Below are 25,564 nucleotides of genomic sequence, written 5' to 3' on the forward strand. Positions count from 1 at the left end.
TTCGAATACTCTCTTTACTGTATTCATATATATACTGTTAAAGTAAAAATTAATTATTTCAATTCGCACTTTTCAAAAAACAAACATGTTATGTTTTATCAGATTTTCAAACGATCAAAAAGTAATAAATTCTATCAATGGAATTCTATCGACTAAAGCAGTCAATCATCATACATTTAATTTCTGTATCTATCGTTATCATTATGAATAAAGGAAGAAAAAAGTAGAAAAAAATAGAATAGAAAAAACATTAGTTTCACGTAGTTCACAATAGAAGGACTTTCAGTAAATCAATCAATAATTCAAATTTACTGGAATTTAGTAAATGATTGTCAAGCCCATTGACAAGAAATTTGAGTGCTCAGTAAGACTGACTATGCATGAGTCTGCATAAAGATGTAATTTTTAGCGTTTTTAAGTTAAACTTTTGACTACTACTATATTATGCCTTTAACATTGAGTCTAAACTGAAAACGATATTTTTATATGTAGGTAGAAACAGTGATTAACAAATGTGATTCTAATTTGCTCATTGTGACATAACAGTTGTCAGCAAAAATGTGTAAGCTTATGTTATTTATGTTCATGAAAATATCTATAATAAACCTTAAAATTGAGCATATGGCTTACAAGTATCAAGTTTCATTAAGTAAAAATAAAAGAAAATTGTGTCACCTAAAAGGGAAATTCCGGATGCTTAGTAATACTGGAATGAGTAAAAAAAATAAATAGGGTAATGAGATAGTTGAAAAGAGACGTTCATCATACCCTGGAAAAAATCCGAAATCACAAATCCGAACATTCTGATCAAGTGCATTCAACCGAACCATATCCGAATCTTCGATTTTGAAGTCGAATAAATCGATATTCTCTCTCAAGCGCTTCGGGTTCGTGCTTTTTGGGATCGTAGCAATCTCTCGTTGCAGTAGATGACGCAACAATACTTGTGCGGTTGATTTATTTAGTTTATTGGCTATTTCCTTTACCACCGGATTGTCGAGTAGAACCGGAACCTCACGGCTGAAAAATAATAGGGAATCGTTAGATGCTGTAACTGTTAGATCTTTGCCGGGCATACTTTAACAATGTTTCGATTCCTTTCGACCCAAGTGGTGAATAAGCCGTGACACTGATACCATGGGATTTACAAAACTTCACTAATTCCGGTTGCTGCAAATAAATGTGATTCTCGATCTTCGATAACCCGAGGGAATAAGAGAACGGTAGCAGTAAATAATAAATTGCTTGCGGCTGCGCAAAAGAGATCATCTTACCTGCAGATTAGCTGGCTTTATTTGACAATTATCGATGATTCTTTGTATTTGCCGCTGGTTGAAATTCGATAAGCCTATGTTGCGTGCGAGGCCATCCTCTTGTATTTTCTCCATAACCTAAATAATGGGAACGGAAATGAAGGCATAATGCGATTTTCACACAAATCGTTGATGATGTGGAAAATGTGGGCAAAACAAACAGTTTTTGTATGTTTGAAAGCAAACGATGAAAAAGGAGGATGTGAAATTGATAGGTTAGCCTGAATCAACTGCATTTGAAATGCAATACGATTCGGAACACAAAAAGTAACAGTTTGTTATTGTGCTAATTCAAAGGTTGACTCCGTATCTCGCTCGGAAGAAAGGAACAGGCTCTCTGAAGATGGTTATGGGTTAACCTTACCACTATTTAAATGAAATGTCTATCAAAGTGAGGGAAAACTGCCTGTTGTTTTTGATTTGCCTTTTGAAATTTATTTGTTATTACCCACAACAAAATCAGTAAATTGAAATTATTTACAAAAAAGTTAAAATATTTTAAACGACTTCTCGAGTAATGAACTGTTGAAACTGCAAATTTCATGTGCATGGTTTCTATATACTCCAGTCTTTTTCATGATTTAAACGCGGTTTTTTTGCAGCGATTTTTCAAATCAAGCGATTTTTTCGACGATTTTTGGATTTTAACTAGTTCTTTTTGGTAATTTTTTAATCAACGCGGTTTTTACGACATTTGGAATTAGCATTAGTTTTTATATACGACGATAGATAAATGTTTATGTGGCCTACAAGTCATCCATACATCGCCACATGCGCATATATGGAAAAAATATAATTGCCTTTCAACTATCATACGAACAACGAGATAAAAATACGACAGTTAAAATATCTTTTTTGAAACGGTGGTGGTGGTTCTACAATTGATGAAGGGAGGAAAGTAATGAAGAATTTTTTGAATGGTGGGGAAAGAGTGGAAAAGTGGGGGTGGGGGGGGGGGGTCGCTGGCGCGCATGCCTTGGCGGGTGTTGTGGGTTCGAATCCGGTTATAATCTTAGATTTTAGCTTGGTTCGACCCATGCACCTTCCAGTATTGGGCAAAAGGTAGGAGTCACAACGACAACTTATTAAGCGTAGTTACCAATAAACCCTCCCCCCCCCTCACCTTTCCACTCTTTCCCCTCCATTCAAAAAATTCTTCATTACTTTCCCCTACCGTCCCTTCATCAATGGATCATTTTAGGCAGCTTTTGCTCATACTTACTGCTAGAGGGACACTAAAGCCCAGTGTGGCATGTTTAGAGTAAATTTTAAGGCTGATACAGATTACTCGTCATAGTTTCTAACCTTTCCGTTGTGTTTGACGGTTGATAACGGTTAATTTGAACCGGTCTTTTTAGGTGGACCAATCATATTGCAAGGCAGTTTGACAGTCGTTTACAGACGTTCGTCGAGTGTGTTTGACAGAACATGTCTATGCTGGAGCCATCTGTGAATTTTTTTTAGCTTTTTCAATGATCCATTGTAGAACCACCGTTTCAAAAAAAATATTAATATATGCCTGACCGCATTTCAAGGTCAAGACTAAAACACGAGGTTTGGTCTAGTTAAACATCGTCAATGCGGGTGAAATTAGTCGTTGTCGATTTTGCCAGTTTTAAAAGCAGTTTTTTTGTTTGAAACCAAAATTCTGTTCATGAAAATAAATTCGCTGTGTTCAGATTGGCAAGGAAAATGCAGTCAATATATTTTTTTATTAACAGAATCCTGCTTTTTTGCCCAAAAACTCATAAAACTCGATTTTACCTCTATTAACGCCTGAGCTATCAATCAGTGTTAGTAAGAATCGGTTGCTTGCCAAAAAAACTTTGTTTCATAATTTTGTTTTTTTTTTGTAATTTTAAGATAGGTTTGAAGCTTTGCGTTGCGAAAACGCAACGCTAGGAAGTAACGATATTCAAAATTTGCAACGGGAACGTTTGTTTTCGTTCGTTCGCTGATATCGTTGCTTTTTAGTAAACAAATGAATGTAAATCTTATCTTTTGCTTATTTAAAATATTCCGGAAACATTATAAAAGTTTACATAACATAGAATTCGCAGCTTCAAACACTGATGGCGGATGGAGAAGCCGTTGTGATAAGAGCGTAATAAAATGGTTAAAGTACCTTTGTCTCCGGAATATCTGGAGGAATTGAGTGATGGCAACGACAGTATCATGGACCCAAATTTAATGTTACAACCTTTCCGGAACGTGTTGGTAGGCATTTAATCATCTGCGATGACATGCATTTAGCATTGAAACTGTATACTATGCGTCTAGTGCAAAGATGGTCTCCAACCCAAATGTTTCGATATCTATCATAAAACATAACATGTAATGCTCCAAGTCGTTCATTTAATCTTTATTAATACTCAAAATCACAAAAAATACCAAATTTGATTTAACGGTAAAAAAGTATGCAGCTTATATGCGTAATAATGGAGGTATGCAAAAACGGTATACCCTCAACGCCCAGCGTTGCGTTTTCGCAACGTAGCGTTGCGGGACACAGGATCAAAATTAAAAATACATGTCAGCGTCATTTTCTTAGTTGACCCAAAAGAGAATTATCCTGAAAGTTTCAACTTTCTATCCCTGCTGGGAAAAGTGTGGGGCTTAATGGCTTAAGTACGATTGTATATAACCGTACTGCTTGTAATATGGAAACATCATTATCGCTACAGCAAATCAGCATCCGCCCAATCGCAGAGCATGGATTTTTAGTTAGACAATACCTAACATGATCGAATTATTTAAAAGTTTGTTACGGAAACATGTAATCTACTGTATTGTAATGGATTCTTAGAAAAATTTCTAATCGATTGATACCAATATCTCTAGAATCTATTGAGGGATGACTGTCCAGGTAACCAATAAGCATTACCATAAGCAGTAAATCAATCGCTTATTGGCATATCTGGCGTTTTATACAGCACGCTGCTGTATATTAGCTTTTTGAATGCGTAGTTGTTGTAAATTAGCATGCAAAATTCTATTTTAAATCTTCTTGTCGGTAATCAGCTGGTAACAAGCATTGTCAGCATTATAAGAGGGTTAGCAGTAAAGTAGCTGTATATTTTGCCAAAGTAGCAATTAAGGTGACTTAAATGCTTATTGGCTTGCATGTAAATAGCATTGGTAATGCTTATTGGTTACCTGGGTGAGTTATAAGCGAGCAAACCATAACCACTGTTTGTTCCATGTTCCCTTTTCGTTTTTCTAAAGTGCACCCTAATATAGAAATCAAAGACGTAGTTAGATTTTTAGTTGATATGTTCAGTAAAGATGGTCGGGTCTGAAAACCCGGAACCCGAACCCGGGTTTCGGGTTTTTTATTGACGTAGGACTACGTCTTTGTTTACTATACTGGGACTGAGTAGCACTTTGTGAAAACGAAAATAGAAGTGTAACGTTCGAATGAAAGATTTCAAATGCTAATAACTACTAAACTACTGAACGAAACTGAACAATTTATATGTCGTTGGATAGATAAAATGACCAGCAAGTTTATTGGGGGGTAAGAGAGCAATTTTAAGGTAGGCGTAAGAGGGGGGGGGCTCCCATACAAATGAAACACAAATATAGCAAATGAGACGTTCTATACAATGCACTACTTCCGACACTAGGTGTACTATACGGTACGGAAGAAAAATCGTTTGCCGTTTTTTCGGAAGTTCAATTTAGTGCTGAATACACAATACATATACCAGAAATGCAGTTTACACACAGAGAACAAATTAAAAGGCTCGAAGGAAGTAATCGATATTTTGGGTGCAAAATCTGCCGGTGGCGCCCTCCAGAAATAGTTTGCCAAATGCATAAAAAATATCCATGTACCTTTACCAATATTTCTTTGTGCTGGAGTTACATAGCAGCGATGGCAGCGACATCAAGATTTAGTTTGCCACTTACTGCACGAGGGCTGCTCTATTGAAAAATTGCTCCTAGATTACATAAAAACTTTTTACGCACTTTTTGTCAATTACCTGGTAGTCTGTTCTCTGTGGTTTACATTACCCAGCTAGCATTTTCATATGTATAAAACCCGATTTAATCCACCTAGTGGCGAAAGGAACCTTTGTTATACGGTCTTACTTGCTATTAAAATAGAAATCGACACGTCTTCGGAACATAATTCATCTATTGGTTAACGTTGCGTAGTGCGTTTGTTTTCATAAAATTGTTGGAAATTGAACAGGTTTACACAATTTGAACAAAATAGCAGCACTTGTAAATTTTGATTGATTTTTTGATTTGTTCATGAAATTACTGAGTAAGGGAAAGTTGGTTGTTACTAATTTGAGTAAGTGCACGTAAAAGCAAGTTGTAAGAGGAAATATTATTCTTTAACATATACATTGCGTAGTAAAAGTCTAGTTTATAGGTTTTTGAACTACGCATAAATTTCTGTAGTGCCATTCTTTTTGATTAACATCAATAAAGTTTTCTTGAATAAATTTCATCAATTTTTGTTAACCTTCGGTTACTCACGCTGTTGCAATTTGTACAACACGTGTAGGTTTTTGAATGCCATATTATTATAAAGTTACAAATCGCTGTTTAACTAACGTATATTCTTCAATTATCTTGTTATGAGAAAAATGTCATAATTATTCAATGTATTAACACTTTAAATTGTTGGGAAAATAGATCAGCATAAACAGACATCTTGGAAGCAATCAGCATGTGAGGTGTACCGCAATTGACCCAAATTGGAATTTTCTCTCGTTTCTTCATATGGAAAAATGGTGTCTGTATGCAGCAAAACTATCAGCAAATGTAAAATGTTTTAAATGTATCCGTCTGTCGATAGTCGGGTAATTCGGGATCAAAATTAGGGTATTTTTTATAATCATAGTTCTACAGTACCTAAACAAATAAACGTAGAGGTATACTATATGCAGCAAAGTAGTGTATTTTTACTATTTGTACAATTTTGTAATACATGAAAAAGTTATACAACAATTATAAAAAGAGCTAAAATAGAAAATACTGATTTTACAAATTCATATACAATAAATAAGATTTTTCTATCTTCGCTGAATAGATAGAAGGTTTTGTATTCAACAAAATTTCTTGTAATAATATGTTCTAAAACTTTGCAGGACACATCAATGTGTGATATTGAAACTCAAGAAAAATATTTTTTTTATTTCACTTTTAGGGGGATTAATCAAAATTTAAATTCTACCAGACGATAAAGCTTTCAATTTCAAGAAACTCTTCCGAAGGTTCCATAAACCTAAAACCAAGTTTTCCCAGTCAAAACTCTAGTAGGCATATCGTTTTGGGTTTGGGCCATTGTGCGCGCGAGTGACCGTATTACAAAAGTTGGCGCGAGTGTTGGAGGGTTAATATCTTTTGATCGGCAAAACCAATTCTTCTGAAATTTTGCAGATATATTTTTAGCATTAAAACCTCTAATTTGATGCCAAAATAATTTAAACTAGATAAATTAACTTAGATGAAATCGTTTTAAATTATTGTAAATTTTAATGTGTTGTATTCAATTGCTCATAACTTTCAAATTAAACGTCCAATCAAAAAACAAATCAATAGTGATCTATATGGCTATGTTACCTATCAAATGAGACTAATAGCGTCTAAATCGGTTTAGCCATCTCTAAGAAACAGGCGATAATTATTACCTTGTCAAAACAGGTTTTTTAAGCATAACTTTTAAACTACTTGTTTGTTTTCAATAAAATTTATCCGAAAAATTTAGCCTAAACAATAGCTTTCATTCGATACTAAGATCGTTGAAATCGGTCATTTGGTTCCGGAGAAAATCGTGTCACGTAATTTTCACATTTTTGCTTATAACTTTCAAACGAAAAGTCGGACCACGAAAAAATTCAATAGTGATATACTAGGCACTAATACCTTTCAAACAAAAGTAATAGCGAACAAATCCGTTCAGCCATCTCCGAGAATCCGAGCCATCAGGCGATAGAAAAGTTGCGCCACGCACATACATACACACATACACACACACAAACACACACAGACATTGTTCAGTTCGTCGAACCCTGTCGAATGGTATATGTGGCTCGGCCCTCCGGGCCTCGGATCAATTTCGTGTTTTTCGACCGATTCCTAAACCTTTGTTATAGTATAACAAAGGTAAAACCCGATTTAATCCACCTAGTGGTGAAAGGAACCTTTGTTATACGGTCTTACTTGATATTTGAGATAGAAATCGATACGTTTTCGGAGCATAATTCATCTATTGGTTAACGTTGCGTAGTGCGTTGGTTTAAATAAAAAATTTGAAAATTGAATACGTTTACAAAATTTGAACAAAATAGGAGCACTTATAAATTTTGATAGATCCTTTTTTCACGAAATTGCTGAGTAAGGATAAGTAAGTTGTTAATAATTTGAGTAAGTGCAAGTAAAAGTATGTTGTAAGAGCAAATATTACTCTTTACCATATACATTGCGTAGTAAAGGTCTAGTTTATAGGTTTTGGAACTATGCATAATTTCTTGTAATGCCATTCTATTTGATTCACATCAATAAAGTTTTCTAGAATAAATTTCAACAATTTTTATTAACCTGCGGTTACTCACGCTGTTGTATTTTGTATTTTGAACGCCATATTGTTATAAAGTTACAAATCGTTGTTTATCTAACGTATATTCTTCAATAAACTTGTTATGAGCCAAATGTCATTATTATTCAATGTATTAATACTTTAAATTATTGGGAAAGATCAGCACAAACTGCCATCACAGAAACGAAGCTATCAGCATGTAAGGTGTTACGATACCGCATATACGGCAACACTGCCCAACATCGCAGATGACGTTTATGTTGGCTAGAGGGGAAATGAAGAGTGAAAATAAATAAAAACTCCATCGCAAAGTGTTCTGAAAAGCTAAATAGAAAGTGTTTCGAGGCAAATCATTTCAATCAGTTACCATTTTAACGTGCGAAATAGTACAGGGTTAGCGAAATAGCGCCTGATAAGTGGTAGAAGAAAGTGATTGAAGTGATACAGCAACCGTTGAAATCCACCAGTAGCCCGGGATACTTACCTGTACAGAATAATTACCGTAACCAACCGCAAATCCGTTTATTTACAACCGCGAAAGTAAAGTAGGGTAGCGCACCCCAAGTTGACCCTAAGCAGAAACGCACTTACCAAACCGTAAGTTGTAGTAAATATTAAGGCAAAATAAAATAAACGAAATTAGATATTAATAGGTATACTGCGATCGGCGTAGGATAGGAAGAAGGTGTAAACGATAAACAGTGAAACCACTTCTTGTAAGTCGAATGTATACATTTTCTGTATTTAATCTAACGCAAAAATACATTACAGTTTGAGCATTACCGAAAAATAATCGGTTGCTACAAAAACTGGTTCATATCCGAACATTCTCAAAAAGAAGTGACTAAAACCGGTCATAAGAGATGTCGGACGTACCCCGTGATGCACCTTCCGCTCCTAGAGCTATATCGGAGAGCGAGTTTCTGGACTTAACTATGACCCCGTGCGAGATTTGCGGCCCGTCGACGTGTGACGAGCAAATGATTGGTTGTGACAGTTGTGCGAAATGGTTCCATTCCCGTTGTGTTGGAGTCACGGAAGACTCGGTTCCGGAAAAGTGGTACTGCCAAAGTAAAGCTTGTCAGCAGGAGTACCACAAGCAGCAAAAAGATGCCCAAAGGCAGATTCGCGGTAAAAAGGCCGTCGAAGAGTCTGAGAAACCCAGTGCCGCCGTACGCAAGGGCATCTCCGACATCGAACAGAGGATGAAGGAGCTGGAGGAGAAGCGAAAGCGGCAGGACAAAGAGCTAGAGGCGGAAATGCTGCTGCAGCAGATGGAAAGCAGGATGCAGCGCGACTTCGAGAGAAAAAGGTTGGAAATGGAGATGAGATTGCGGGACGAAGAAGAAGAAGAAAGGAGTGCTCTGCATGAAGAGATACTGCAGAAGAAGAGGATGCAGATCGAGCGAATGAAAGCAAGTCAGCGGTCATTCGAGCAACAGGTGGCCGATCTCGACAGAGAATTGAAGGAGCTTTCTGTCATCAAAAACCCGAAGGTGGCCGCGAAACAGCCACAAAGGGTCTTTCCGAGCGAAAGCAAAAACGAAGCGCTGAAGCAGGATCAGGCGAACGCCAACAAGTTGGCTAGAGAAAAGGACGCAGTAGGGGAGTTCGATGACGATGAGTATGATGAGGATTCGGACTGCAGCCAGCACACCAATCCGTTCAGTGGCAACAATACACCGCAAAATTGCACGAAAGTGGGTGATGCCAGCCGAAACAGGCTTGGTAAACAAGTCGGACCTACACGAGCACAGCTGGTGGCAAGAAGCGGTTTGACGAGCAAGCTTCCGAAGTTTTCGGGCCATCCAAGGCAGTGGCCATTGTTTTATGCTTCCTACAAAGCATCGAACGATGCCTGTGGTTACATGAATCACGAAAATCTGGTTCGGCTGCAGGAGTGTTTGGAAGGTAGAGCATTGGAACTGGTCGCTGGTCAGCTGCTTCTCCCCGAGTCGGTTCCAAGAGTCATCGAAAAGCTACGGCGGCATTATGGGCGTCCGGAGCAACTGCTACAAGAGTTCTTGGACCAAGTCAACGAGCTAGAACCACCAAAACCTGACAACTTGAAAAGTTTCATACCGTTTGGGAACACGGTGGAGCAGCTCTGTGAGCATTTGGAAGCTGCGGGACTTCGGCACCACCTCGTTAATCCGTTGCTAATTAGGCAACTTGTGGCAAAGATACCGGACCGCGAGAAACGGGAGTGGGTACACTACCAAAGGAGAAATGCCGGCGGAGAACCAACACTACGAACACTTACGGATTTCCTAATGGAGATAGTCGACGATGCCTGCGATGCGAACGTCGACGTGCAAGATACACGCTCAGAAGGTGTTCCACAGCCCAGAAGGGAAACGTCGAAAGAGAGAGGTGTGTTGCTCAGCCACAATGAAGCGAGCAGTTCGGGTGATATTTTAACCGAGCAAAGGGAGCTGCAACCGTGCGTAGTATGCCAGAGTACAGGACACCGCCTGCGGCACTGTGATATTTTTAGGAGAATGACGTATGGTGAACGTTCGGGGATAGTTACCCGCAGGAAACTGTGTAATGTGTGCCTGAACGAGCATGGCGGTCAGTGTAAATTTCGGATACGCTGCAACATTGACAATTGTAGAGTGCGTCACAATCCGCTAATGCACCCCGTTGGAAGCGCAGGGGGGATGCACGTGCCGGACAGGCGGATGCCAGGACCTCTGATGACTGCGTACAGAGACGTGGCACAGTGAATTCGGCGGTATTAGAGAATCTGTAAATCTAGAAATTCCAGATGTTACGGGCGGGGGTGTTACGATACCGCATATACGGCAACACTGCCCAACATCGCAGATGACGTTTATGTTGGCTAGAGGGGAAATGAAGAGTGAAAATAAATAAAAACTCCATCGCAAAGTGTTCTGAAAAGCTAAATAGAAAGTGTTTCGAGGCAAATCATTTCAATCAGTTACCATTTTAACGTGCGAAATAGTACAGGGTTAGCGAAATAGCGCCTGATAAGTGGTAGAAGAAAGTGATTGAAGTGATACAGCAACCGTTGAAATCCACCAGTAGCCCGGGATACTTACCTGTACAGAATAATTACCGTAACCAACCGCAAATCCGTTTATTTACAACCGCGAAAGTAAAGTAGGGTAGCGCACCCCAAGTTGACCCTAAGCAGAAACGCACTTACCAAACCGTAAGTTGTAGTAAATATTAAGGCAAAATAAAATAAACGAAATTAGATATTAATAGGTATACTGCGATCGGCGTAGGATAGGAAGAAGGTGTAAACGATAAACAGTGAAACCACTTCTTGTAAGTCGAATGTATACATTTTCTGTATTTAATCTAACGCAAAAATACATTACAGTTTGAGCATTACCGAAAAATAATCGGTTGCTACAAAAACTGGTTCATATCCGAACATAAGGTGTACCGGAATTGGCCCCAACTGGAATTTTCTCTCGTTTCTTCATATGGAAAAATAGTGTCTGTATGCATGTATGTATGCAGCAAAACTATCAGCAAATCTAATTTTTGCTATAAATTTGGGTAATTTTTTATATAAATCTATGTAACAATGAGAGATTCTCTTCATGTCTCCTCTCTTCTGTTTTTTAACACATCAGATTTACATGAATCGGTTGCCGGAGTTACTAGTTAGCTAAATGTGTTGAAAATTTGCTTTTTATACATTTATGTAGCCGTGAAAAGCGGAAGAGAGGAGAAGCAAAGAGAATCTTTCATTGTTATATGGGTCTGTTTGAAAAATTACTCGAGAAATGTAATATGTTTAAAATGTATCCGTCTGTTGGTAGTCGAGTAATTCGGGGTCAAAATTAGGGTATTTTAAATAATCAAAGTTCTACAGTTCCTAAACAAGCAAACATAGAGGTATACTATATTCAGCGAAGTTGTGTATTTTTACTATTTTTACAACTTTGTAGTACATGAAAAAGTCATACAACAATTACAAAACGAGCTAAAATGGAAAAACTGGTATTACATATTCATGTACAATAAATAAGATTTTTCTATCTTCGCTAAAGAGATAGAAGGCTGCTGTCTTCAGCAAAATTTCTTGTAATAATATGCTCTGAAACTTTACGGAACACATCAATGTGTTATATTGTAACTGAAGAAAAATATTTTTTTTTATTTCACTTTTAGGGGGATTAGTCAGAAGTTTAAATTCTACCAGACAATAGTGCATTCAATTTCAAGAAACCCTTCCAAAGGTTCGATAAACGTAAAACCAGGTTTTCCCAGTCAAAACTCTTGTGCGCACGTTTTTTTTTGTTTTGAGCTATTGTGCGCGCGAGTAACCGTGTTACAAAAGTTGGCGCGAGTGTTCGGGGGTTAATATCTTTTGACCGGCAAAACCAATTCTTCTGAAATTTTGCAAATATATTAACAGCATTAAAGCCTCTAATTTGATGCCAAAATAATTTAAACTAGATAAATTATCTTAGATGAAATTGTTTAAAATTATTGTAAATTTTAATGTGTTGTATACGATTGCTCATAACTTTCAAATTAAACGACCAATCCAAAAACAAATCAATAGTGATCTATTAGGCTGTATTACCTTTGAAATCAGATTAATAGCACATACATCGGTTTGGTCATCTCTGAGAAATAGGCGATAATTATTACCTTGTCAAAACAGGTTTTTTAAGCATAACTTTTAAACTACTTATTTGTTTTCAATAAAACTTTGTGAAAATTTTAGCGTTAATAAGAGCTTTCATTTGGTACTAAGATCGTTGAAATCGGTCATGTAGTTCCGGAGAAAATCGTGTTACGTAATTTTTACTTATAACTTTCAAACGAAATGTCGGACCGCGAAACAATTCAATAGTGATAAACTAGGCAATAATACCTTTCAAACAAAAGTAAAAGCGAACAAATGGGATTAGCCATCTCCGAGAAACAGGCGATAGAAAAGTTGCGTCGCGCACATACACACACACACATACACACATACACACACACACAGACATTGCTCAGTTCGTCGAGCCCTGCCGATTGGTATATGTGGCTCGGCCCTCCGGGCCTCGGATCGATTTCGTGTTTTTCGACCAATTTTTAAACCTTTGTTATAGTATAACAAAGGTAAAACCCGATTTAATCCACCTAGTGGTGAAAGGAACCTTTGTTATACGGTCTTACTTGCTATTTGAGATAGAAATCGACACGTCTTCGAAACATAATTCATCTATTGGTTAACGTTGCGTGGTGCGTTGGTTTTCATTAAATTTTTGGAAATTTAATAAGTTTACAAAATTTGAACAAAATAGCAGCACCTATAAATTTTGATAGATCCTTTTTTCATGAAATTACTGAGTAAGGGTAAGCTGGTTGTTTCTAATTTGAGTAAGTGCAAGTAAAAGCAAGTTATAAGAGGAAATATTATTCTTTAACATATACATTGCGTAGTAAAAGTCTAGTTCATAGGTTTTTGAACTACGCATAAATTTCTGTAACGCCATTATTTTTGATTGACATCAATAAAGTTTTCTTGAATAAATTTCATCAATTTCTATTAACCTTCGATTACTCACGCTGTTGCATTTTGTACAACACGTGTAGGTTTTTGAATGCCATATTGTTATAAAGTTACAAATCTCTGCTTAACTAACGTATGCTCTTCAATTACCTTGTTATGAGCAAAATGTCATAATTATGCATTAATACTTTAAATTGTTGGGCAAATAGATCAGCATAAACTGACATCACAGAAACGAAGCAATCAGCATGTGAGTTGTACCGCGATTGACCCTGGAAGTTTCTCTCGTTTCTTCATATGTAAAAATGGTGTCTGTATGCAGCAACACAATTAGCAAATATAAAATGTTTAAAATGTATCTGTTGGTAGTCGAGTCATTCGGGGTCAAAATTAAGGCTTTATTTTAATCAAAGTTCTACAGTACCTAAACAAACAAACATAGAGGTATACTATATTAATCAAAGTTGTGTATTTTTACTATTTATACAATTTTGTAATACATGAAAAAGGAATGCAACAATTACAAAAAGAGCTAAAATAGAAAAAACTGATCTTACAAATTCATATACAATGAATAAGATTTTTCTCTCTTCGCTTAATAGATAGAAGGTTACTGTATTTAACAAAATTTCTTGTAATAATATGTTCTAAAACTTTGCAGAACACATCAATGTGTTATATTGAAACTCAAGAAAAATAATTTTTTTATTTCACTTATAGGGGGATTAATCAAAATTTAAATTGCACCAGACGATAGAACTTTCAATTTCAAGAAATTCTTCCGAAGGTTCCATAAACCTAAATCCAAGTTTTCCCAGTCAAAATTCTAATGCGCATGTCTTTTTGGCTTTGGACCATTGTGCGCACGAGTAACCGAATTACAAAAGTCGGCGCGAGTGTTGGAGGGTTAATATCTTTTGATCGGCAAAACCGATACTTCTGAAATTTTGCAGATATATTTGTAGCATTAAAATATCTAATTTGATGCCAAAATAATTCAAACTAGATAAATCATCTTAGATGAAATCGTTACAAATTATTGTAAATTTTAATGTGTTGTATTCAATTGATCATAACTCTCAAATTAAACGTCCAATCAAAAAACAAATCAATAGTGATCTATTAGGTTATGTTACCTGTCAAATGAGACTAATAGCGTCTAAATCGCTTTAGTCATTTCTAAGAAACAGGCGATAATTATTACCTTGTCAAAACAGGTTTTTTAAGCATAACTTTTAAACTACTTGTTTGTTTTCAATAAAATTTATCCGAAAAATTTAGTGTTAACAAGAGCTTTCATTCGATACCAAGATCGTTGAAATCGGTCATTTGGGTACGGAGAAAATCGTGTCACGTAATTTTTACTTTTTTACTTATAACTTTTAAACGAAATGTCGAACCTCGAAACAATTCAATAGTGATATACTAGGCAATAATACCTTTCAAACAAAAGTAATAGCGAACAAATCGGTTCAGCCATCTCCGAGAAACAGGCGATAGAAAAATTGCGCTCCGCACATACATACACACATACACACACACACACACACAGACATTGCTCAGTTCGTCGAACCCTGTCGATTGGTATATGTGGCTCGGCCCTCCGGGCCTTGGATCAATTTCGTGTTTTTCGACCAATTCCTAAACCTTTGTTATAGTATAACAAAGGTAAAAGGTAAAAATCGCCATTACGTACAGATATACATGCTAAATAAATCGTATTTCATGCGCAAAATTAGCATATCCGTACTATTTTGGAGGCGATATACGTGATTACGAATAATTTTGAGCGTTACGACTATATAAGTATTTATATACGATAATATCCGATTAAGCGCGAGTCGCTCCGTACTACTCTACGATTTTGTGCTGAAAATCGTATGTATGTCAGTCGTTATCATTATATACGACAGAAAATCAACTTGATCCCACTTTATCCAGCTTTAGTTACGATTTCGAGTTTGTTAGGAGATATTTACGATAGTTTTCGTACATTGATATACGAGTTGGTGCTAGCTGGGTAGTCTTTGATCTGATGATCTGATATAGTCCTACGTCACCCTTTCGTACAACCCTTAGGGCTGTATACCTTGTAGTTTTATGTAGTACACGGTTGCTTCTAACTTGAAAATTAAACATCCAGTCATAAAAAATCAATAGTGATCTTTGAGCCAAATGAGACTAATAGCGCATAAATCGGTTTGGCCATCCCTGAGAAACGTTCGGCTAATTGACACCATGAAAAAGCACATTTTTAAGCATAACTTATATATAACACATATCAATATAACACATATTGAAGCTGCAGAAAAATAAATTTTTTATTTCACTTTTAGGGGGATTATTCAAAATTTGAATTTCACCATATGATAGAACTTTTAATTTCAAGAAACTCTCCCAAAGGTTCCATAAACCTAAAATCAAGTTTTCCCACTCAAAACTCTAATGCGCACATATTTTTGGTTTTGGACAACAGTGAAGCCCCACGGGAATATGTTCCGGAATGGCCATGCCGTGGCAAAATCATCAGATAGAATCAAAATAATGAAAAATAACCTTCTGGAGTAATTTCATGAATTTAGACACCCATATTGCCAGTGTTGCAAACCAAACAGTTTTATGGCCACAGGAGGTCCCACGGGAACTTGTCGCAGAATGGCCATTCCGAGGATATATCATTGTATTGTTTTAAAGCAATGAAGAATGACCTTTCGGAGTAATTGGAAGAACTTTGGACACCCATATTACTATAATTACATCCAAAAATATAAAAAGTGCTTTAATTCCGGAACACATCGTCGGACTGCCGGATTTCCGGGAACCAGATGAACCACTTCCGGCTCTGTTATAAGCACACTGGAAGTGGATAAGTTCTTGAATCTTTTGGTGGTAAAAGTGTCCGAATCGGTCAAAAATTGCCAAAGTTACAAGCGTTTCAATTTGTGGGTACCCGGGTACCCTTGTCGAGCACTTAAAGGTGTTTTTTCTGTCGAACACATAACGGTTAAATAATTTTCATCAATTTTTATTAACTCACGCTGTTGTATTTTATACAACACGTGTAGGGTTTTCAACGCCATATTGTTATAAAGTTACAAATCGTAGTTTAACTAACGTATATTCTTCAACAAACTTACTGTGAGCAAAATATCATAATTATTCAATGCATTAATAATTTAAATTGTTGGGAAAATTTATGCAGCAAAACTATCAGCAAATGTAAAATGTTTAAAATGTATCCGTCTGCTGGTAGTCGAGTAATGCGGAGTCAAAATTAGGGTATTTTTTATAATCAAAGTTCCACAGATCCTAAACAAGCAAACATACAGGTATACTATTTTCAGCAAAGTTGTGTATTTTTACTATTTGTACAATTTTGTAGTACATGAAAAAGTCATACAACAATTACAAAAAGAGCAAAAATAGAAAAATTGATTTTACAAATTCATATACAATAAATAAGATATTTCTATCTTCGCTGCAGAGATAGAAGGTTACTGTCTTTAGCAAAATTTCTAGTAATAATATGCTCTATAACTTTGCAGAACACATCAATGTGTTACATTGACACTGAAGAAAAATATTTTTGTTATTTCACTTTTAGGGGGATTAATCAAAATTTAAATTCCACCAGACGATAGAGCTTTCAATTTCAAGAAACTCTTCCAAAGGTTCGATAAACCTAAAACCAAGTTTTCCCAGTCAAAACTCTAGTGCACACGTTTTCTTTGGTTTGGGGCTATTTTGCGCGCGAGTAACTGTGTTACAAAAGTTGGCGCGAGTGTTCGAGGGTTAATATCTTTTAACCGGTGAAACCAATTTTTATGCAATTTTGCATATATATTCGTAGTGTCAAAACCTCTCGGTTGATATTAAAATAATTGAAATTAGGTAAATTATCTTGGTTAAAATCATTATAAATTATTGTTAATTTTGGTGTGGTGTATACGGTTGCTCATAACTTTCAAATTAAACGTCCAATTAAAAAACCATTCAATAGTGATCTATTAGGATATATTATCTTTCAAATCAGACTAATAGCGCATAAATCGGTTTGGCCATCTCTAAGAAACAGGCGATAATTATTACCTTGTCAAAACAGGTTTTTTAAGCATAACTTTTAAACTACTTGTTTGTTTTCAATTAAAAATTCCTGAACAATTTAGTTTTAATAAGGGCTTTCATTTGAAACTAAGATCGTTGAAATCGGTCATGTAGTTCCGAAGAAACCCGTGTCACGTATTTTTCACATTTTTGCTTATAACTTTTAAACGAAACGTCGTATCACGAAACAACTCAATAGTGATCTACTAGACAATAACACCTTTCAAACAAAAGTAATAGCGAACGATTCGGTTCAGCCATCTCTGAGAAACAGGCGATAGAAAAAATCATTACATACATACACACACACACACACACACACACAGACATTGCTCAAATCGTCGAACCCTATCGATTGGTATATGTGACTTGGCCCTCCGGGCCTCGGATCAATTTCGTGTTTTTCGACCAATTTTTAAACCTTTGTTATAGTATAACAAAGGTAAAAAGGTATTTATATATGTATCTATCGTCAAAAAAATTATCAATTTCAGAGATGGCTTATTTAAAAAAAAATATTTTTGGTATTTAAAATATTTTTTTAGTGTAGAAATTTATTTCTATTTTTTCAGCATTTTTTATGAAAATTCGGAATATATTCTGTAATTCACTCATAGATGTTTTGTAGGTTCTACAGTTTTCAAGATATATTTTTTATTAAAAACAAGAACAAAATTGAACCTTTTTTAAAAGCTAGTGTAAATGTCTAATTGTGGAAAAGCAAAGTCTGCGAAGTTTCTCTTTACACAAAAGGTTTCATTGAATTTTGAGAGGGCTATGCCAACCTCTGGTCGAGTTGGCGTGAATTCCATCTAAAGAATTATTAACTGGAACAGTTCCAGTTGCCAGGTCATATTAAAAAGAAAAATGCGATACAGCTATTGTCGTGAACAAAAGATATTGAATATTACGCGGAACCCGTCAAAAGGCGGTGGTGGGTTCTAATATGATAACCAACAATGGTTCAAAAACTCAAACATTTACTTTCAAGCTGACCTATTTCAAAAATGGAACAACCATCCGCAGAGTGGTAGTGCACGTGCAGGTAGATGGATGTTTAAGCGTTATATAAGAAAGTTCGAATACAAAATTAGTCATTCCCTAGCTACGTGTGTATGCATGACCGTAAACCTGTTTGCAGAAAAGAAACTTTGACAACATCCATCCCGGACCGGAAACACGGGCCAATTAAATTAGGAGAAATTTTGAAATGCGCTTCATGTTTTTCGTGTTCCCCGTAGGTTCAAATTTAGACGATCGCAAATAATTCATGTGATTTTAGTTTGTATTTAGGTCTCTATGGTATCTGTAATATATATTGACCTCTAACGGCAACATCGTAAAAACGATGCGATCACTTAAAAGAAGTTTTGATTTTCGTTCAAAAATAATTTACTAGACGGGTGCGTCTCAATTTTTTTTGTTTAAAAACTCTCAAATAATTGTTTTTGCAATTTACCTGATTTTTTTTAAAGATAAAAACTCTTTAACCATTTATAAGGCCGTTGCAACTACGCGTAGAATTAACACAAACTTCAGCAAAACATAATGTTCACAAACGGGAGAATGCATTAATATTCTTTTTTGTTAACAAACAGCTGGAAAACTTTTTAAAAAATTATGGCAATATTGTTGCTGCTGCCCGTTAAGCCCAAAAACATGTTCTGGAATATTCGTGCAGTTTTTGGATAAAGCTACATGATCTATCCTAAGAAATCGTAAATAGAATATTACCATATAAAAGTTTCCAATTTATTGATTTTTCTACGAATTTACTGTTGACACTCAAAAATCGAGGTTTATTTTCATAAAAATGGCTAATTGAAAAGTGGTAATTTGATTTTTACAAATTCAGTGATTTTAAAATATTAGGAATGTTACCAAAGGTTATCAGAACCTATTGAGTACATAATATATTAAAACGATATTGTTGGAGAACACGGTATTTTTTGTTGGTGGCAATATAGTTCCCACTGCCTTACGAAGGCTTAAAGCATGATCTGCATATTGTATCGTGAAGGTACCATATTCTGCGCAGTTAAGGGGGGATCCTACTCTGGAGGGTCGAAAAATAATGTTTTTGTGATTTTGTGTGTTGATCGGAAGTTGAAGTTCAAGTAGCATTTTGTATTTTATTGGATGAATAAATAGTGATTATAATGCTGTTAGCAGCTGAGCGCGTGAATGCTCTCTAGAAAACAGTGTTTTGCTGGCGGTACGTGCCGGAAACAAACGGAGTATCGGAGAACGGATATCAATGACGATTTTTTTTTTAATTTTAGTTTAATACCTAAATGGTTAATATTTTTTGAAATGATGGTTCTACAATTGATGAAGGGACGGTAGGGGAAAGAAATGATAATTTTTGGTGAAGGAGGGGAAGAGCGGAAAGGAAAGGAGGGGGGTATATATTGGTAGCTACGCTTGACAAGTAGTCACTTTGACTCCTACCTTTTGTCCAATGCTGGAAGGTGCATGAGTCGAACCAAGCTATAATCTGAGATTATAACCGGATTCGAACCCACAACACCCGCCAGGGCATGTTGAGATTAGTCTACTTAAATGGTTACAAAGCAGTTTTTTTAAATATGAAAAATTACCACAATGGCGCCTATTTTCTTAAAAATAAGCTGTTTTTCATTAAAAATCGCCAATTGTGGGCCCTTAGAAAATTGAAAAATTGAGATACCGAAAAAAGTGCTAGAGTAAAAATTATTCTGTCTCTCAATTTCGACTTAACTTTTTTGTTTCAACCGGTAAATATTTGCTGTCTGTAGCAAAAAGATACGTAAGTCTTCAATGTTTCAAATTCTTTAAAAAGATTCGAAATTAGATAATCCAACCAAAAGCTATAACCAAAATACAAAACCTGTTTCACAACCGGGGACATGCCCTGCCATTTGATGGCAAAATGAATCAATTTGTTTGAATTAGATAAATTCACGACCAGTACCGTTCAAATCGGTTTAATTTTTTTAAAGTTACAGGTGTTAGACAAAATGATCGGGACAGGCAAAATTTTGAAGAAATTCAAACGGCCATAACTTTTACAAAATTGAACATTTTTAAATGAAACGAATTGCATTCGACGGGGAAATTTTCCTAGTTTTCTAAAAATACTTCAAGTTTTGTAATAGTCAGCGGACACCGCAGATATTCCGGGTTGTCTGGAGGTATGTCAAAAACTGATTTTTTTAATCGCCTGTATCTTTTTTTGTCATGGAAATTTATTAATTTTCATATTTTATCCCAAAACTAGATTTCATTTCCAGTCGATTGGTCGAAAAAGAACGGAAATCCGACGAGAAACAACCGAGATATGGCCATTTTAGTAAAATCAGTTCTGGAAATTTTGCCAGTAATGTCTTATCTTTACGACCGTTTTAAAACATGACCAAAACCATTCCAATATGGTTGTCAAACTTCAAACAATATGTGTCATGATTTGGAATATTCCCTGAAACGACCACTTCCGCCGGGGTACCTAGAACCTGCTACAGGGTTGCCATGGCACGATGCGGACCTGGAAATGCTTCCAGTGTCAATGGCTCATAAAACCGTGACGTGGTTTGCGTCATGTCCTAAACTGGTCAGAGCAATAGATGTTACTAGTGGTGATTTTACGAAAATGGCCGTAACTTGGCTGTTTCTCGTCGGATTTCCGTTCTTTTTCGACCTGGAAATGAAATCTAGTTTTGGGATAAAGTATGAATATAAATAAATTTCCATGACAGAAAAAGATATAAGTGATGAAAAAAATCAGTTTTTGACATACCCCCAGATAACCCGGAACATCTCCGTTGTCCGCTGATTATTGCGAATCTTGAAATATTTTAGAAAAACTAGAACGATTTCCCCATCGAATGCAATTGGTTTCATCTAAAAAAATCAGAGGGGTTGTGCACAAGACACGACCGCATAGGTGACGTAGGACCACGTAAGTCTCTTTGTAGCGATAGTAGGATGTATCAATGTATGTGATAATACGATTCTTCATGTATACAAGCCACATACGTAACGTTTATCAAAGTAGAATCATTGTATAAATTCAATCCTCAACCGATTTTGGTGTTCTATCCATGAATTAATTGAATCTATTTTATTAACGCCAAGTCACACTAAACAGTAAATAATTTTTTATGATTTGTTTCTACGTTGAATAGTGCTTTTCCTCTGGTAATCGGTAGACGATACGCGCGAGTTTTTAAGAAGTTGAAAATTTTGCGTAAGTTTTCTGCGGCTTACAAAAGAACACTGATAAAGCATTTACAACATGCAGACGTTTTGGAAGTCGCAGAAAATGTCACCCGTGACCAGAAAACTTATTTCCGTCATTTGTTGGTCGTCCACAATGGCGAAAAATTCAACTTTTCCCTCGTTGCCTGTGTTATTATGGTATTAACTGGGCAAGAAAATATAATAAACTCTTCAATCGTTATGTGGCCCTTGAAAGGACCAATTGTTTGATTATCATAACTCCATCTTGCAATAAACCTGCACTAACGCACTTAACGTAATTCTCTGTTCGGTAACTTGGAGTACCGATAACCACGAACCAGGTACAGTTTGTTGCAACGGACCAGCCGGAAAGCTTCTGCAGTTATGCGATTAACGAAGCCGTTCGTGTATGGTCCTGAATTACAATGAAATACCACTCCAAGTGGCCAGCTGCAAGTGACGTGGGATGCTTCTGGTCGTTTTGTTGTCGCGTGCAGCATATTTCCTGCCAATTCCAGAGCTTCAGCAGTAGATATTTCATCACGGCAGCGAAACGAGTGCTTCAGCTCCAACACACTGCACTGCACACACACACTGCAAAAGTGCACGATTCGAGCGTGAGTTTCGTTTGCCCTGGCAAACGATGTTGGCAGTAGCTCAGCTAGCGTTTGAATAATGCTGTTCGCCGACTTACCTCGTGTTATGTACCAGAGCAAGCGACAAGAATCAGTCACACCTATTTTTCATGGTCCGTCATTCTATCATCTACGTTAAATAAAATAGAGCATTTTAATTTCAGTCTGAACAAAAGAGCAAAGTGAGCCGTTCGCTTTTTGCTGCCAAAGAAAACTTATTATTACTGTAGCATTGGTGATGGATAAATTTGTGTTGCTAAAGAAAACCGAGTGAATAGCCCTAAGTTCCAAATTTGCTAGGTTTCATCAATTACCGAAAACCGTTCTTTGAAGAACGAACAAATTCTTATATGAAGATGCAAAAGATGTAACTAAAACTATTTCATTTTATTAAACCCATGGTTTTATGCATTTTGACGCTTGACCGAATACATTTACTTGGAGCTGGAATATTTGTTGGCTGCTTTGGTACCTTCCGAGACGACCAACTTCTTAATCACCAGCAACAAGCGAACAAAAGCGCGAGAGGTGATCGGTTAAAATTATTTGATAAGAAGCGAACAATTAGAATCAATCTAAATTAAATAGAATTCAAATCAGTGAGCGAAAATTCCTCAAATCTTCATGAACATTATATTTTGTCAGCAGCAACAGCTTAGATGTTCGGAAAGACACTTCTCTGAGCAGTGGTGGCACCGGACAGCAATTTGTTCAACTCTTCGTTGTTGCGGATGGCCAGCTGCAAGTGACGATAATTCTGATCTTCGTTGCCTTATCCGTGGGAAGCAGCAACAGCTCAACAATTTTTGATCGGATTCTATAGGGCGTAAATTAAATACAATCATAAGGAAGCTAACCCATAGCTTATATCGTATATATTTCTGTCATCCGTGCTAGGGAAGCACTGACGAGGGAAGGCAAAAATATGAAAATATTTCAATTTTTCAATGTCGCGCATTGAAAATCAATAGTTTTCTGTATTTTCAATATTTTCAATCTATTTTCCGATCAATTGGTGCAAATATCTTGGAAATCTATTGAACATTGACTGAATTATAAGTCGAAGCGAGAAAACGCGTTTCTACTTTGATGACGTCATTACCAATCACGAAGCGGGAATTCTGGTAAAACATAGGTTCATTATTTTCAATTTTTCAATAGTTCAACATCAAGAATTCATACTTTTCTTCATTTGGGTCAATTCTTAAAAGATTTTCCGATCAATTGGTGTAAGAATATTGAAGATCGATCGCAAAACCGCTGAGCTATTAGCGCTCAAAACCTATCATTTTTCGTGAGGACGCTCGTATTTTTCGATTTTTTGGAATGACACTCTATCTTAAAACTTGCCGTAAGACGTAGTCCTACGTCAACATGTCCATTTCTATGGAAGTTATGGCCGTTTCAATTTCATCAAAATTTTTCCTGTCCCGAACATTTTGTCTAAGCCCTGTATATGCTATGGCGGCTTTACCGCCACTCCCACTCCCCATGGGAAAAATACTCTATTTATTGGCTGTGTTTCCAAACCGCAATAAAAAATTGAAAGTCATTACAGATATTTATGTTTTTATTTTTTACATGTAGGTAACATGTAGGTAATTGTTTATTTCAAACAGATAAATAATAAATTTAGCTACAACTTTTTTTTTACACAGGCGTTTTTGCCCCGCCTACCCTAACTTTCAATTTTACTTTAAATTATTTTGTCAAATATTTTGGTACTAATGTGAATAATGACGTGATATTCAACAGACATTTATAAATAAAATTAATGTAACAATCATACTCATATCTATGCATAAAGTTAAAAAAAAACACAATAAAAAATGGGCAGATTTGGGTGGTGCGCAGAATAAGCGCGGTCACAGTAATATCAATGGTAAAATATCAAGAAATCTGTTCTGAACACATTTTTCATATAGGCCATTCAAAATGAATTTCGTATGGTCATGATGTGGTATGGTATGAACATGGTAAAGCAAAGACCGTCTATAACTCAGACTAAACATGCTTTTAATATCCTTCTTCTGCAGGTACCGACTTAGGACTCTACGTATTTAAACAGATATAAAATGAATAGCTTTATATAGCCTTACCTTCCATAGGGAAATATGGTCTGTATTTGTCTCTAGCACAATTTGCTGATTATCATCCATTAGAAAGGGACCGTCCACTTCTGGAACGGTGAAGGGTACATGGACAAGATACAAATCTACGTACTTCAATTGTAGATCAATCAGTGACCGCTTGAGAAATTTTTCCACAGAACATGCTCTCGTACCTATGGTCAATAAACAAAAAATATTTTTCAATAATGTGTCGTTTAGTTAACTCTCATTTTGCATTTTTCTGATGACGCGATATTTTTTTCAACTCTGAAAATGTTGCGACTTTTGTTTTAGATAGTAAAATGTAAAAACATGTTTTTCATGAATGCAGTAAATAATACAATTTCGCGTGTTTCAAAATTACATTTGCTTACACGGATTCTCAACAAATGATTTTTTAAAGTACGTAATTCCGTGCAAAAAGAAGGTTTGCTGTACGCTGTTAAATGTAATATCTGTAATGTTGCTACTCGTACCGTGTGGCGGCAGTTTGGTCACGATAAACAATTCCTCTCGAGTCAATTTCCCAGCTTCAAGCCACTCCTTCAACACCTTTCCAATCATCTTCTCATTGAGATACACTGGAGCTGTGTCGATGTGACGGTAACCGGCTTCAAGTGCCTCATTCAGTGCTTTTTCTACCTCTTCGTCAGATGCCTGTCAGTCACAAAAAATATAATACAGCGATGTATGAATATGTGTTCACTTCGCAAAGTAATCATTTAGGTACTTATTTATAATAAAGCAATAATGCCGCGGTTTTCAATTAACTGAAACCAAAAACGTATGTGATTTGGGAAAAAATCAAACTATATATGGCTATATATGGACTAAAAGCAATCAGCAAAAATTGAAAACCGCCTCAATGTTTTAGATTTACTGCTTCCAAACTTACTCTCCATGTTCCAAATCCTAATGCAGGCATTTTAGTACCGTTTTCAAATATTATGTCCATTTCACACGCCATTTCTTAAACACCGGATTAGTTTTCACGCAATTGCAAAAAATATTGAATGTTCAAGCTACTGATATTATGGAACTTGATACAAAATAGTACGGCTGTTTACTTTTGAACTACTTTTGCAGCTGCTTCAACTTTATCTTATCCGTTGTTTACAGCATGACCTGACACTCTT

At 36.1% G+C, this 25,564-nt stretch overlaps 1 protein-coding gene across 1 annotated transcript; it reads right to left on the bottom strand.

Annotated features, from left to right (window-relative positions):
• LOC128745596 (1,5-anhydro-D-fructose reductase) lies at window positions 1-25,564 on the bottom strand. Its single transcript, XM_053842677.1, has 8 exons — window positions 25,324-25,564; window positions 24,905-25,085; window positions 24,417-24,601; window positions 1,275-1,391; window positions 1,079-1,194; window positions 769-1,020; window positions 676-706; window positions 1-189 (listed from the first exon to the last, which is right to left on the bottom strand). The coding sequence occupies exons 1-7, from the start codon at window positions 25,393-25,395 to the stop codon at window positions 676-678; spliced, it is 954 nt and encodes a 317-aa protein (XP_053698652.1). The 5' UTR covers window positions 25,396-25,564; the 3' UTR covers window positions 1-189.

Source organism: Sabethes cyaneus, chromosome 1, assembly GCF_943734655.1.
Source record: "Sabethes cyaneus chromosome 1, idSabCyanKW18_F2, whole genome shotgun sequence".
Classification (NCBI taxonomy): domain Eukaryota; kingdom Metazoa; phylum Arthropoda; class Insecta; order Diptera; family Culicidae; genus Sabethes; species Sabethes cyaneus.